The following is a 13,010-nucleotide window of genomic DNA, read 5'->3' as shown; positions in this document are numbered from 1 at the left end:
CAAAGAAAAACATGTTCCCTATAAAACTCTCACTGCAACATTGACTTCTTGGTCAATGCATCCTTTGTGATTCTGTAGTCATGCTTCTCTTTTCACTAACTGCACATTCCTTTTACTGCTATGCTAGGTCTGGAAAAAGTGCCAAAGGATCTTCCCCCTGACACAACGCTGCTGGATCTGCAAAACAACAAAATAACCGAAATCAAAGATGGGGACTTTAAGAACCTGAAGAACCTTCACGTAAGAACTGTTTTGTTTTGCATTTTTAATCACAACAAGATATGACTCAAAGTATTTTTCAAAAAAGAAAACTTACGTAAGGCCAGGAGTACTATATGGTAATAAAAAGCACATAAATGTTTATTAACTTCTCTTTTTGGTGGTGGTAGAAAGCAAAGCATCATATTCATTAACCACTAAAAAGTCATCCGATTTTCTTACATATATGGTATATATTTTTAGTATTTGTTTCATAAAAACTACTTCGTATCTTAATACCTTTCATGTTTTCAAGAATAAAAATTGCTATTCTCCCTGTTATATAGTACTCCAATAGTTGAACAAAACACAAAACAAATTGATTTTATTATTATTTTGTTTCCTCGGTTTTCTTTCATTTGTTTTCTGTGACAGGTGCAAATGAACTTTTAAAGGCTCAAAGATTGGCACCAAGAATAAAAAAGGGATAATCATCCATTATTTAGTAAATATAATTCTATCTGCATAAACACACACACACACAAGGGTACTTCAAAAAGTTAGTGGAAATATGGAATTAAAAGATAATACGAATCCTTCCATGACCTTTTTGAAGTACCGTCATATGCATGTATATGTGTATTTAGGATTATATATGCTGCATCCTTATCTGTGTTTTTAGTGATTTTTTCACTTGCCTCCACTCTATGATAATATTCAGTCTACCGATCAGTATTCCAGCAGAAGAGAGTTGGCATTCTCAAAAGGATTTCATGGAGGAGACTTTAGTGAAGGGACTGTTCGCAAAGGGGTATGGAAACCAGCAACTCATTGTAAAGTAGGCAGGCCCAGAAGGCCTGAAGAATCTAGGGGGTCCCACAGCAGTGGAAGAGCTGGGGAGCAGAAGTCTTACTTCCTAATTTCCTGGTAGTGTCTCCTGTGGCTGATCTACTTGAAGGGCAGAAGATGAGGACATTTGGTTGATGCAGTCCCTAGAAGTCAGCTTGCCAGGATACAGAGAAGAGCCAAATGGGTCAAAGAATGAACATAGCTGTAGCTGGTAAAGGTTATGCCATAAATGGAGAATGATCAGCTCAGTCAAGTGGGGTTAAAGCTTGCTAAAGCAGCCTTCTGCAGGAGTAAATAGACTGTTCACACTGGGCACTAGAATCCCTATACAATGTGTTATCTAGTTTATCTCTCCACCTGTGGGATAGTATAATGTGGTTTCCCCTCAAAATATCAGTGCACATTTAATATAAATAAGCCAGACTTCAATGTCCAAAGAAAATACTATGAAAATCTCACTATGTCTTTATTTCACTCTGGTAGGCCATTAGCATCTGGAGGGCTGGCTGGGGGCTCATGGGAGAGTATGGTGCTGATAGCACCAAGGTCAAGGTTCGGATTCATGTAGGATTCAGATCCCAGTACTGCCCAGCCATCAAAAATAAATAAATAAATAATAAGAGCACCCAGAGAAAGAAGGATGATAGGATGATCGTAGGATGAAGAATCTGTAAATAAGTTAATGGAGATGTGGATATCTAAACTGAATGTAAATGGGTCACTACTGACATATTTGAAGGGCCATGTTGGAGAAGATAAGTTGTATTGACTTGCTTCACCTTCAAGATGTCAAAATTGTCCTAGTAAGTGGAAATATCGGGGAAGCAGATTTTTGTTTGATATTAAAAATGCAATTTAAAGAGTTAGACTTTGCAGAAAATGGGGAAAATTACCTAGTGATATACTACCGACCTGTGGAGATGTGAGTTCACAGCTTCTTGTAATGAATATCATAGAAATACACTCTTAAGTTTGGGAGCATAAACATAGTAAACATTATTTCATGCCTGTTTTTTCTCCTAGTCATTATAGAAAAAAATTGAGGGATATTGTATACTAAGAATAGGCAATACATAGTAAAATATAAATATAAAACAAATTATCTGGCTGCTATATATTAGAATAAAGGGAATATGTAATATAAATAGAATAAACTGGTCATAATATATTATAGAGTTAATATAATCAATACAAGATTTCATTATGAACTTTCTGACAGTCAAGATGAGAAAAGTGATAAATATTTACCCATTAGTAGAAAATATACCAGATTTTTATATTTTAAAAATATGGCAGATTTTTTAAAGGAAATAAAGATTTTTTCCTAAGATTTTAAGATTCTATATGGAACAGTTTTAAAAAATAATAGCACATGACTGAATGCTATGGTCAATTTATTTATGAGTCCAACACTATAAGCACAATATGAAATAAATAGTGAGTACTAAGGGCACAAAGTAAGAGAAAAATCAGACATCATTATATATCAGATTACCACTTATTGTTTTGAGAGAATATGGGATGAAGGGGTGTCAGAGGATTAGCAGAATTTTAAAAGTCATAGAGAAGAAAAGAGGGCTTTCTGTGCAAGAGGAGAACAAAGGTGGAAGAAAATAAGCAGCAGACAAGAATACAAGCTGGTTAGAGTGAAAGATACAGGCTCAGCAACAGTGGAGCATAAAACTTGAGTTTTTGGACTGATTGGGTCTATTTCAACTGAAAGGATGCTCAGTCTGTGCCCCTACTCACCAGCTCTCTGCTTTCATCTTAAGGTTTTACTGAGAGTGAGCTGATGGTGAAGTCAACAAAGTTTATCAATGACTGCTTAAATTATCATTGGAATAAATTTAAAGAGATGATAATATAAAATGAATATTATATCAGCAAACTAAAACATTAAAAAAAACTTCATTTTATTTGCATAAGTTTACCCTAAACCAACTTTTTTTAGGAAAGGAAAATTCTCTTACTCTAATTTAATCTTTCTGTATATTTAAGTATAACCTGAATAATTTTTTAAAAACTCTGTATGCTTAAATAAGAGACATCCAGTTTCGGTGACGGTCTCATTAAATCTGGCATTTGTAATAATATGGTCTTTCTTTTCTCAAGTCTCTTCTAAGCATGCTTTTAGGGAACCATCATCTTGGTGATCCCTTTATTTCTACTTCAAAGTATGCTTTGGAGAAGAGACAGTTCATTAGAGCTTCCAACCATTCAGAGGATGCTAAACAGCTATTTTTCTCTAACTCTTTCATTCATGACCATTTCTATCCTTGTTATTATGCAAATAAACATCATAATTCAGCTAGGAAAGCCACATTTGAATGAGAAGTAAGGAGACAAATGAAAATTTAGCAAGGATTAAAATAGAAATAATTTAACAGAAAAATCTTCCTTTATCCTCCAATAATTTTATCTATTTGCAGCTCTGTGGCTCATTATGAGTGGTACAAGTTGCTTCAGAGTAGTTTTATACTCATGGGTAGTAGAAAAACTACATAATTATTCTATAAAATGATGGAAAATGAAGTGTGATAATGCCAACATTCAATATATTTCCTATAAATTAAAGCTTAATAAATTTAGTAAGGAAGTTTTCTTAAAAAATTAAAAGTCAACAAAATTGTCACACTGAGTAATAGCAAACATTTCTTTAGCAATTACTATGTACTAAGTTCTTAGTACCTTATATATATTGACTTATAAAATCCTCATAACTATTGTTTAATCCTCATAACTTACTTTCTCCTTTATACAGATGAGAAAACATAAGCACAGAGAGGTAAAGTTGCTCTTTCATAGTCACACAGCAAATAATAGCCAGAGCTTGAGTTTAGAAACTCAGGAACAGTCTGGCTTGAGTACTTGCAGTAATAATTACCTATAAATATGAAAGTAACCAAGAAAGCCCTTAGACCAAGACCAGGTACAGTGTAAGCCCTTCATAAATGGCTTTGGAGAAAAATGTACATACTATTAAAAGTCAGATTTTAACATTTAACATAACAACAACAACAAAAAGAACCCAGATGTTTCAGACCATGTTTAATATATTCAATTATATCTAGCTTTTAAAATTTTCCTCCGTGGATGGCATATGAGCATCTCCCTTGCCATCAATTTTTATTAAGCATCTGCGATTTGGTGTGTCTCGTAATAAAGCAATTGCCTCATTTACTCCTCTGGCCCTGGCTTTTATTGATTTCCCTGACATTTTGCTTGTTAATGTCAATCTCCTATGACCTCAACCCCCACAAGTTATCAAACTTTGTGTAAGAGTCATTGGAATCTCTTAGGATTTTGTGTTAATCAACCAATTCATCATTTCGGATTATTCAAAAGATGATCTAACTTGTAATAAGAAATTTAATTTGTCAAATAATGTGAACCACTTGAGAATGTATATGAGTTAATTAACCAGCTATTACCTTCAGAAAGGTATAAGTTTTGCATTTCTGACTCTAAAAATTCTCACCTATTTCTCCAGTTCTCTTTTTGCCTCTCTTCATTTCCATAACTGCAAAAAAAGTGCAGTACAATTGAAAATGCAAGTTCCTTAGAGCTTCATAAAATCATCCTAAGTTCCTTGATGAGGAGACTTAACATAATAAAAATGGTGTGGTTCTGTTATATATATAGATCATTGGAACAAAATAAAGTAGCCCCAAAATAGGTTTAGCAATAGCTATAGGTGTAACAGTAGTGATGTAGAGGTAATTTCCTGTATTAGGAGAATTCAGAAACAAAAATACAAAAAATTACTCAAAATATTGCATATTTGTCATATAAAATCATTATACATAAAAAAGGCAAAAAAAAACCCCATAAAATATATATTGTTTCTGCATGTCATGTTGACCACATCTTTATTCTCTAAAACAATTATTAAAACATATGAAAATTTAATAAAAAATAGAAGTATTTGTAATCCTCTTTCTCCAAAAAACAAAACACAATAAGTGGCAGGAAAATAAAAGAAAACTTATTTACCCTTTCAAGTGACAAAGAAATTCAAAGTAAAGCAATAAGCTACAACATGACTATCACTGATATGGCAAAACTTTTGAAAAAGATATCTAATTTTGCAAGGCTACAGGAAAATTTTAGTTTCGTGCATTGTTGGTGATAGTATAAATTGGTATCTCTCTTCCGTAGTGAAATCCTGGTAACAGTCAATGAAGATAGACTTTTAGTGGACTTTTAGGGGACCAATGTCTGTGGCACTGATTGTTTTTAGGTGTCTTGGGTTATTCTAGTAATTTCAATCTTTAGAAGTATTTATTGTTTATAAAATTATATATATAAATACATGCATATACATATGTGTATACACATACACACTTGTGTATGTATGCGTATGTATGTATTTATACCTCGTTACATTTCTCTCCCCTATATTCCTGATGTTTAGGTCTTCATATTAAATACTTCTTAAGTAGAGGAATCAGAACCGCTTTATTTTTTCTGATGTCTTACAATTGTCCAGATTTCTCTGTGAGTCCCATGAATGAAATAAATAGATTATGAACTTGTTTTTTATAGATGTGAAAGGCTTTGAATTTGAGAAGATACTGTTTTTATTCACTATCTACAGGCATTGATCCTTGTGAACAACAAAATTAGCAAAATCAGCCCTGGAGCATTCACACCGTTGGTGAAATTGGAGCGACTTTATCTGTCCAAGAATCAGCTGAAGGAATTGCCAGAAAAAATGCCAAAAAGTCTTCAGGAGCTGCGTGCCCATGAGAACGAGATCACCAAAGTGCGAAAAGCTGTGTTCAATGGCCTGAACCAGATGATCGTCATAGGTACAGATATTCTTGTAACTTTAAGGACAGGATTCAAGGTTCACCTTAAGAGGTTTCAAGTAAACTTTAAATGCAGGAGGTAAATTAGCTAGAACCTACATGCCTTAAGCCTATATGAATTTCAGTAGCAGGGCCTGGAGAGATGGGATTTCGAACTCGTGCCTTACAGTGACATTTTTCTTCCTTGTCCTTGAAGATCTGAGAATGTGGAGGAAGCATTAGGACTGAAGTTACCCTACCACATGCCCAATATACAGGATGGATTTAAGTAGTGTTTAATTAGAGGTATTTTGGTATACCTTTCCATTGTGGAGATTTGTTGTGTTCTGAACACCCATAAATTATTTGCTTTTAGAAATGTGTTATAATCTTTTGCCAAATGTATGGTAAAGAAAATTGTAATTTTATAATTGGCGTACAGCACCATGCTCTAACCAACTGAACTAACTGGCCAGCACCTTAAATTCTTTAACATTTTAAAGCATCTTTGGACAGTAATAGCATATGGTGTGATTTGTAAACACTTGCTTTAGTTGATTACTGGACAAACCTGTGAATTCACACTAAATAATTTTGTTGTTATTGTTTTTGCTATTATTGTTTTTCATAAGTTTTTATTGTTCTTTTCTTATTGTTTGTTTGGTCTTTCTTTGTTTTAATAATGGAAATTTTTATTGCATTTTGCTATTATTCTGAGGAGCATGCCTTTTCTCTTCTGCTTTTCAGTGAAGTTGTTATTGACCCAAATTTCTTTCTAGATTCCTTGCACTATTCTGACTTGCAATACCCTAAAGTTTCCTATAAAATCTTTGCACTTTTTGCATTTGTAGAACTGGGCACTAATCCACTGAAGAGCTCAGGAATTGAAAATGGAGCCTTCCAGGGAATGAAGAAGCTCTCCTACATCCGCATTGCTGATACCAATATAACCTCCATCCCTCAAGGTGATAAAAAATTCTCCAAAGCATTTTGAAAATTCTGAATCCAAAGGCCTTGATATTTAAAACTCTGTTGTAGAAATTTGAATTGTGACCCAAATGGTCAACATTATTTCCAATAATTTCTCTATCCCTGCAAGTATTTCTACCAAGCCTGGATGACACTGGGCCACCTGGGCTCCCCGTAAAGATGCCTAGATTCCTCATAAAGTCCCTTCCAAGATGTAACTTAATGAACAATGATTTTATGTTATATAATTGTGATATCATGATATCATACAAAAAAGTACAGTTATTTTAAAAATAGAGTTCTTTGGTATTTAAAAAATATAAAAAGAAAAAAAAAACATACCTCTGAAATTGAACCAATTTTTACTTTGAGTCTCCAATTTATTTGGGAATTCTTTTCCATCTTAGGACACCACAGTCATTAATATCTAAATAAGGGAATCCCCCACTCTTACTTAATAGTGGCAGTTATGTATTGTAAAAAGTATAGATTTCAGAGTCAATTTGCTTGAGTTCAAGTTGTCACTAATGGGCTTAACGACTTCAGGCAAGTTTTTCAACATCTGTGCCTCAATTTCTTTATCTGTAAAATGAGAACAATGTTAATATTCACCTAATGAGGTTGTTTTAAAATTAAATGAATGATTAGAGGAATATCTGGCATGTAGATAAGTAGGGGGATGATACTACTTTCTATTGCAGTTTTCATTGAAAGTGTTTTGAACACACTACACTTAGGCAATGCACTCCAGGCACTGGAGACAGGCCAGCGAGTGGGATATATTACCTGCTTTTAGGAGCTCACAATCTAAGTAAACAGCAGTCACCACGCGATCACAGGAGTAAGCCTATATCAGTGAAGAGATACCCGGGAGAGGCACATAAACCAGGCTCTGTGAATCAGAAAAGGCATCAAACCACCAACAATAAATTCCTCCATTTTGCACATTTTCCCTATTCCAGGTTTCTCAGTTTTGCAAAAGCACGTCCGTATTCTCAAGTTTCCTCCTCAGTCTGCCTCAACTTAGGTGCCCTGTTCTTAGACTGGGTACAAAATGTAGGTACTTACCCACAGAAAACATCAATTGCCCTTATTGTGCTTCTACAGAAATTTCATCTCCTGAGAGTTCATATAACATAGAGTGTTTTCTTTCCACCTCTTGCTCTCTTTACACATTTTGGCTACAGAGCATGCTTTTGATGTTTTTGATAGCAGCTGCTGGAATGAATAGATAGATGGATGGATAGAGATTGATTTATAGTTGATGAAGCACTTTCATGTTGAGTCTCCAATTTGTTGCACACACTTTTTTTTTAACCCTCAGTGCAGTAATTATGTATATCTTGCCTAAAGCCATATAGCAGTCCGAGGTGAAGTAGCTGGAAATATGTCTCTCTTTCTATATATAGATAGATATAGAGAGATTGAGATATACATATAAATATATCTTGCATATATGGCCTAAAGCCATAAGGGGTAGGAGGTCAAGTAGCTGAAATTTTTTTCCACTACTTCATGCTGCCCGATGATCTGCATTAAGCACAGTCTTTGACTTTTCTGTCCCTCTTAACACATCCTCCAAAAAATCCTTCAGTGACACATTTTATCACTTAGTGATCTGCTCGCCTTTACTTTTCTATGTCTTCTACCTATCTTAGGCATTCTTTTCTCATTTCAAGCTTGATTTTATTTACTACTACTTAATATAAAAGTACTTAATTTAGTGTCAGGTATCCTGCCAAATGCTATTTATGGATTCTTTTATATGATTCTCAAAACATTCCTGTATAATAATATTAGCACCTCTGTTTTATAAATGAGGAAAATGAGCCTTAAGCGTTAGGTGAAGTAAATTAAGACCAAGGACTTAGAGCTGGGAAGTGGCAGAGCTGGGATTGTGCTGGGCTGATTTTAGAGCTCAGGTGTTTAACTACTTCACTCTGTTGACCTCTCAAGTCCTCTCTTCTGCACATATTTATACCTGTCTAATATATTAGTCTATTTTTCTTAGGCTGGGACCCTTATGCCTGAGCATCGCCAACCTCCTGGTGATATTCTCTCCCATCCCTCATGGAAATGGAAATGCAGTGGAATGTAGTGTAGAGATTAGAAAATCATACTCTCCAGTTAGACCAACCTGGGTGAGAGGCTTAATTCAGCCATTTATTTAACTGTTCTGTGATTTGAGGCTAATTATTCTACATTTCTAAAACGTCAGTTTTGTTATCTGTAAAACGGAGGTATATCCTAGGATTATTGTGAGGGTTGCTACATATAAGTCAGCCTTGCAATGTACACACAGAGTACCTAGCCCGAAATAATCCTCTATTTATCTTAAAAATAAATAAACAAATAAATAAATAAATAAATAAATAAATAAATAAATAAATAAATAAATAAATAAATAAAAGTAACTACAGATGCTACCTGATGATGGGTTATGTCCCGATAAACCCATTGTAAGTCCAAAATATCGAAAATTGAAAACACATTTAACGTTGGCAACATAGCGGGTGGTCCCCGACTTAACAATGGTTTGACTAATGATTTTTCAACTTTAAGATGGTGCAAAAGCAACATGCCTTCACTAGAAATGGTAACCGCATCTAAAGTCGTAAGGAGCATCTCATCTTACCTGGGGTTATGTCCTAATGAACCCATCACAAATTGAAAATATCCTAAGTCATTTATTCAGACTAACTCCATCATAAAATGAGGAGCATACTGAATGCTTAGTACTTTAGCATCATTCTAAAAGTGAAAATTCTTACATTGAATCATCATTAAGTCCAAGGACCATGTTTAGAGTATAGGTTCTTTAGCTAAGTTTCACAGTGCAAAGGCTAATGATACTCTTTGTAAATTTTCCCGCTCTGTCTTATTGCAAAGTTTTCTTTCACTGTCAGACTTTCTCCTGGCTATAACTTTATTTTTAGGAAACTGATGCCCCCAAAATGTAGACACTTAGAAACAAGGTAAGGGTGATGGATGTGTTGATACTTGCTGTACTGGAGGCACTACGTTTAAAAAAAAACTCTTTTCATGTTGAGAGGGAAGAAAGGATGTGCATTCAATTTGCTTTATTATATATACACTTGCTTTACCTACAGAGCATTTTAAAATTCATATTTACTTATTCTAAGGAGAACCAAGTTTCTGAAATCCTTTATTCATGGAGTAATTGTGATTTTCTAAAATTTATTCATAAGAATAATAAAATTATTTCATTTTCTCCAATGAAAACATGCTATTTTAACTTCCTTTGGCTCTCTGGGAGTATATTACATTCCTTACTTAAGAGATAGATAACCTGCAAAATTTGTAACTTTGATTCTCCATTTTCTTGTTTATGGAAGAGGATTAATAACTAATGATGTATACACTGAAATAATTAAAGGAATTGAGTGAGGAAAAGTAACAAGTTCAGTACATAACAGACATACAGTAAGTAGAAGTTTCTTTCCTTAGTATCGCCTACACAAATTGTACTACCATATAGAAACTAATAAACACTTTTAAATCATAATAAGGACTAAAATATTACATTAATTATATAATATTAACATAATTCAGTGGGACGTAAGAAAAGTTTCAAATCCAAGGTAACATGATTTTTCAGTTCTGTGTCTTTATAGACAAATAACCAAGACTTTCTGCCAATCAGATGTTAATTCTATATGTAACCAATTTGCTATTTTCCTTGTAGTTGTTGCTGTTCTTTTAAGTGGAACAATATGCTATTTAAAAAGCTGTATAGAAACATAGTACATTCTCAGATGGTAAGAGGAAATGAAAATAAAATTTTTAAATTTTTATATTTACATTACTAAATCTTTGGAAATCACAGCCATTTGAGAAGTATTACTCAGAGGTTTAGTGGGTACTTTGGATCAAAAATTATTTCCCCAGGGGCTGTACATATGGCAGATCACTTGATTATAGGTCTCTGCACTCTTCTTGTATAAAGAAACAGTCTTGATTTAACAGGGCTAGGTAAGCTTTAGCTCTTTTGGCATAGCCATGCTGCAGAGGCATTTAATGTTTTTATGGAAAAGTCGATTAGGGCTAAGGCCAGCACAGCATATCAGTGTTAGTTATTAATGATGCCTATTAGTGAAATATTTGGTTAAGTTCATATGTAAGTTTAACATATACATGAACTCTTCATTATAGTTCAAATGGTCATATCTCTATTTTATAGTTAATTTCTATTATCAATGGCAATGTTAGCCCATTAACAAAGATGGAAGAGAATAATGAAATTCAGGGTTTGACTTCAATTCTACATTGCTAGGACAAAAATCTACTACACGATACAAATGGTTTATGTTTTTTTTTTCTTTTTTTTTCCTTTTTGTCTTTTTTACTGACTGGTAATGGGATCGCAACCCTTGGTGTTGCGCCTGCACCACGCTCAGCCAGTGAGCGGGAACCGGTCTCCACATGGGATCCGAACCCTTGGCGGGAGCGCCGCCGTGCTCCCAAGCAGCGCACTCTCCAGTACACCACCAGGCCGGCCCTTTATGTTTTTATTAAAGTCAATCTAGGAGAAAAGTAGCAAGGGCTTGCACTACTTCCAAAAGCATATATTATTATAAAAAGGATGAAGTAAAAAGATGAAAAGCAAAATTGATTCTTTGAAACTGTATGTTGTTTAGAAAATTGATGGCACATGTTGTTCTCATTAAGTCTTTCCACAGTCTGTACATGTAATGTTTATCTGCTAATTAAGCATCTTGTATTTCCATATTCCAGATCTTCCTCCTTCCCTTACTGAATTACATCTTGATGGCAACAAAATCAGCAAAGTTGATGCAGCTAGCCTGAAAGGACTGAATAATTTGGCTAAGTAATAATATTCTTTCATGTCATTTTTTCCAAGCAATAGCAAGCTGTATTACTGCCTGCACGCGCAGAATTAGGCACATGACAATTGATTTTTGACCATACCACATTTTGCTGCTACTGTTTCTAACAACCTCGAACTTCAGATTATCCAATTATTTCTTGAAAAAAGTCAGTGAAATAGCATACTTACTATAACTACCAAGATCAACCTCATATTTTGTGTATTGTCTTTAGATTAGTTATACGATATCTTATGTACAAGGTGTTTGATTAAATCAGTAGGTAGATTCAATTTGCTCTTAGTTGCATCAAACAGAAGGTTAAGTAAGTTACAAATAACACAGTATCCAGAAATTCAAAATAATTAAAATGAAAGCTAACGGGAAATATTGGGCATCCCACAGATTACTGTTAGAATAGTTATGATGGGGCCGACCCCATGGTGCACTCGGGAGAGTGAGGCGCTGGGAGCGCAGCGATGCTCCCGCCACGGGTTCGGATCCTATGTAGGAATGGCCGGTGCACTCACTGGCTGAGCGTGGTGTGGGTGACACCACACCAAGGGTTGCGATCCCCTTACCGGTCACGAAAAAGACAAAGGAAAAAAAAAAAAAAAGAATAGTTATGATGAAATTCTGTAACCTCCTATTCTCTGAAGAGTTTAAAATAAAATATCTCTGGACATTTAATGTAAGCCAGCAAAAGAAAATTTTGTTATTTTTTTCCCCAAGACCCCCTAACATTTTTTATTTTATTTTATTTTTTATTGTTTGTAAATGATCACCAGTCCCTGTCCTGCTTCCTAACCTAACTTCAATCCTTGTATATTTGCAATCTGGTTAAGTAATAATAAGAAAAGAGTGCTGGCAAACTTTTCAGTTGTCTTCAAGGAACACTCTGTTCTTGATCCCCATGTGTTCTCCCACAGAGAAACACAGTATTATGCCAAATTGACTCACTCCTCTTTTTGTATATAAATTTCATGGTAGATAAATAAATGTAAACTATATCCTTGTGTTTTTGAGAAATATCTAAAACCAAATGGGTGTCTAAAGCAGCGTTTCCCATTTCTGTGGATATTCCCCAGTGACCCAGTGGATGGGGAAAGCTGAAGATGAACATGTGCATGTGGCTGTAGCTACAGGATATTACCCTGTTGTCTGAAATAGTATCTTTCTTCTACAGCTATTTTAATTACACTCTTTAATATTGAATACATTTTTCACAATAATATTAGCCTCACCTACCTTTTCTTTGGTCCCTCTAGCTGCAGAGAAAATATAAGCAGATAAGTTGCATGGTTTATTGTGTAGATCTCGGTGTTTTTTTTTTTTTTTTTTTTTTTTTTTTTTTTTT

General features: G+C 34.4%; 1 protein-coding gene across 2 annotated transcripts in view; it reads left to right on the top strand.

Annotated features, from left to right (window-relative positions):
* Positions 1-13,010, top strand: part of DCN (decorin) — a 40,765-nt gene that overhangs the window by 18,017 nt on the left and 9,738 nt on the right. For both annotated transcript variants that reach the window (XM_008582664.1, XM_008582665.1), the window contains exons 3-6: positions 128-240; positions 5,645-5,858; positions 6,689-6,802; positions 11,562-11,655. In XM_008582664.1, coding sequence (XP_008580886.1) covers positions 128-240; positions 5,645-5,858; positions 6,689-6,802; positions 11,562-11,655 — 535 coding nt within the window. The remainder of the gene's footprint in view (positions 1-127; positions 241-5,644; positions 5,859-6,688; positions 6,803-11,561; positions 11,656-13,010) is intronic.

This window comes from Galeopterus variegatus, unplaced genomic scaffold (assembly GCF_000696425.1).
Source record: "Galeopterus variegatus unplaced genomic scaffold, G_variegatus-3.0.2 Scaffold2685, whole genome shotgun sequence".
In the NCBI taxonomy this organism is placed as follows: domain Eukaryota; kingdom Metazoa; phylum Chordata; class Mammalia; order Dermoptera; family Cynocephalidae; genus Galeopterus; species Galeopterus variegatus.
Note: the sequence above shows the minus strand (reverse complement) of the source record. Positions and strands in the feature narration are given on the sequence as shown.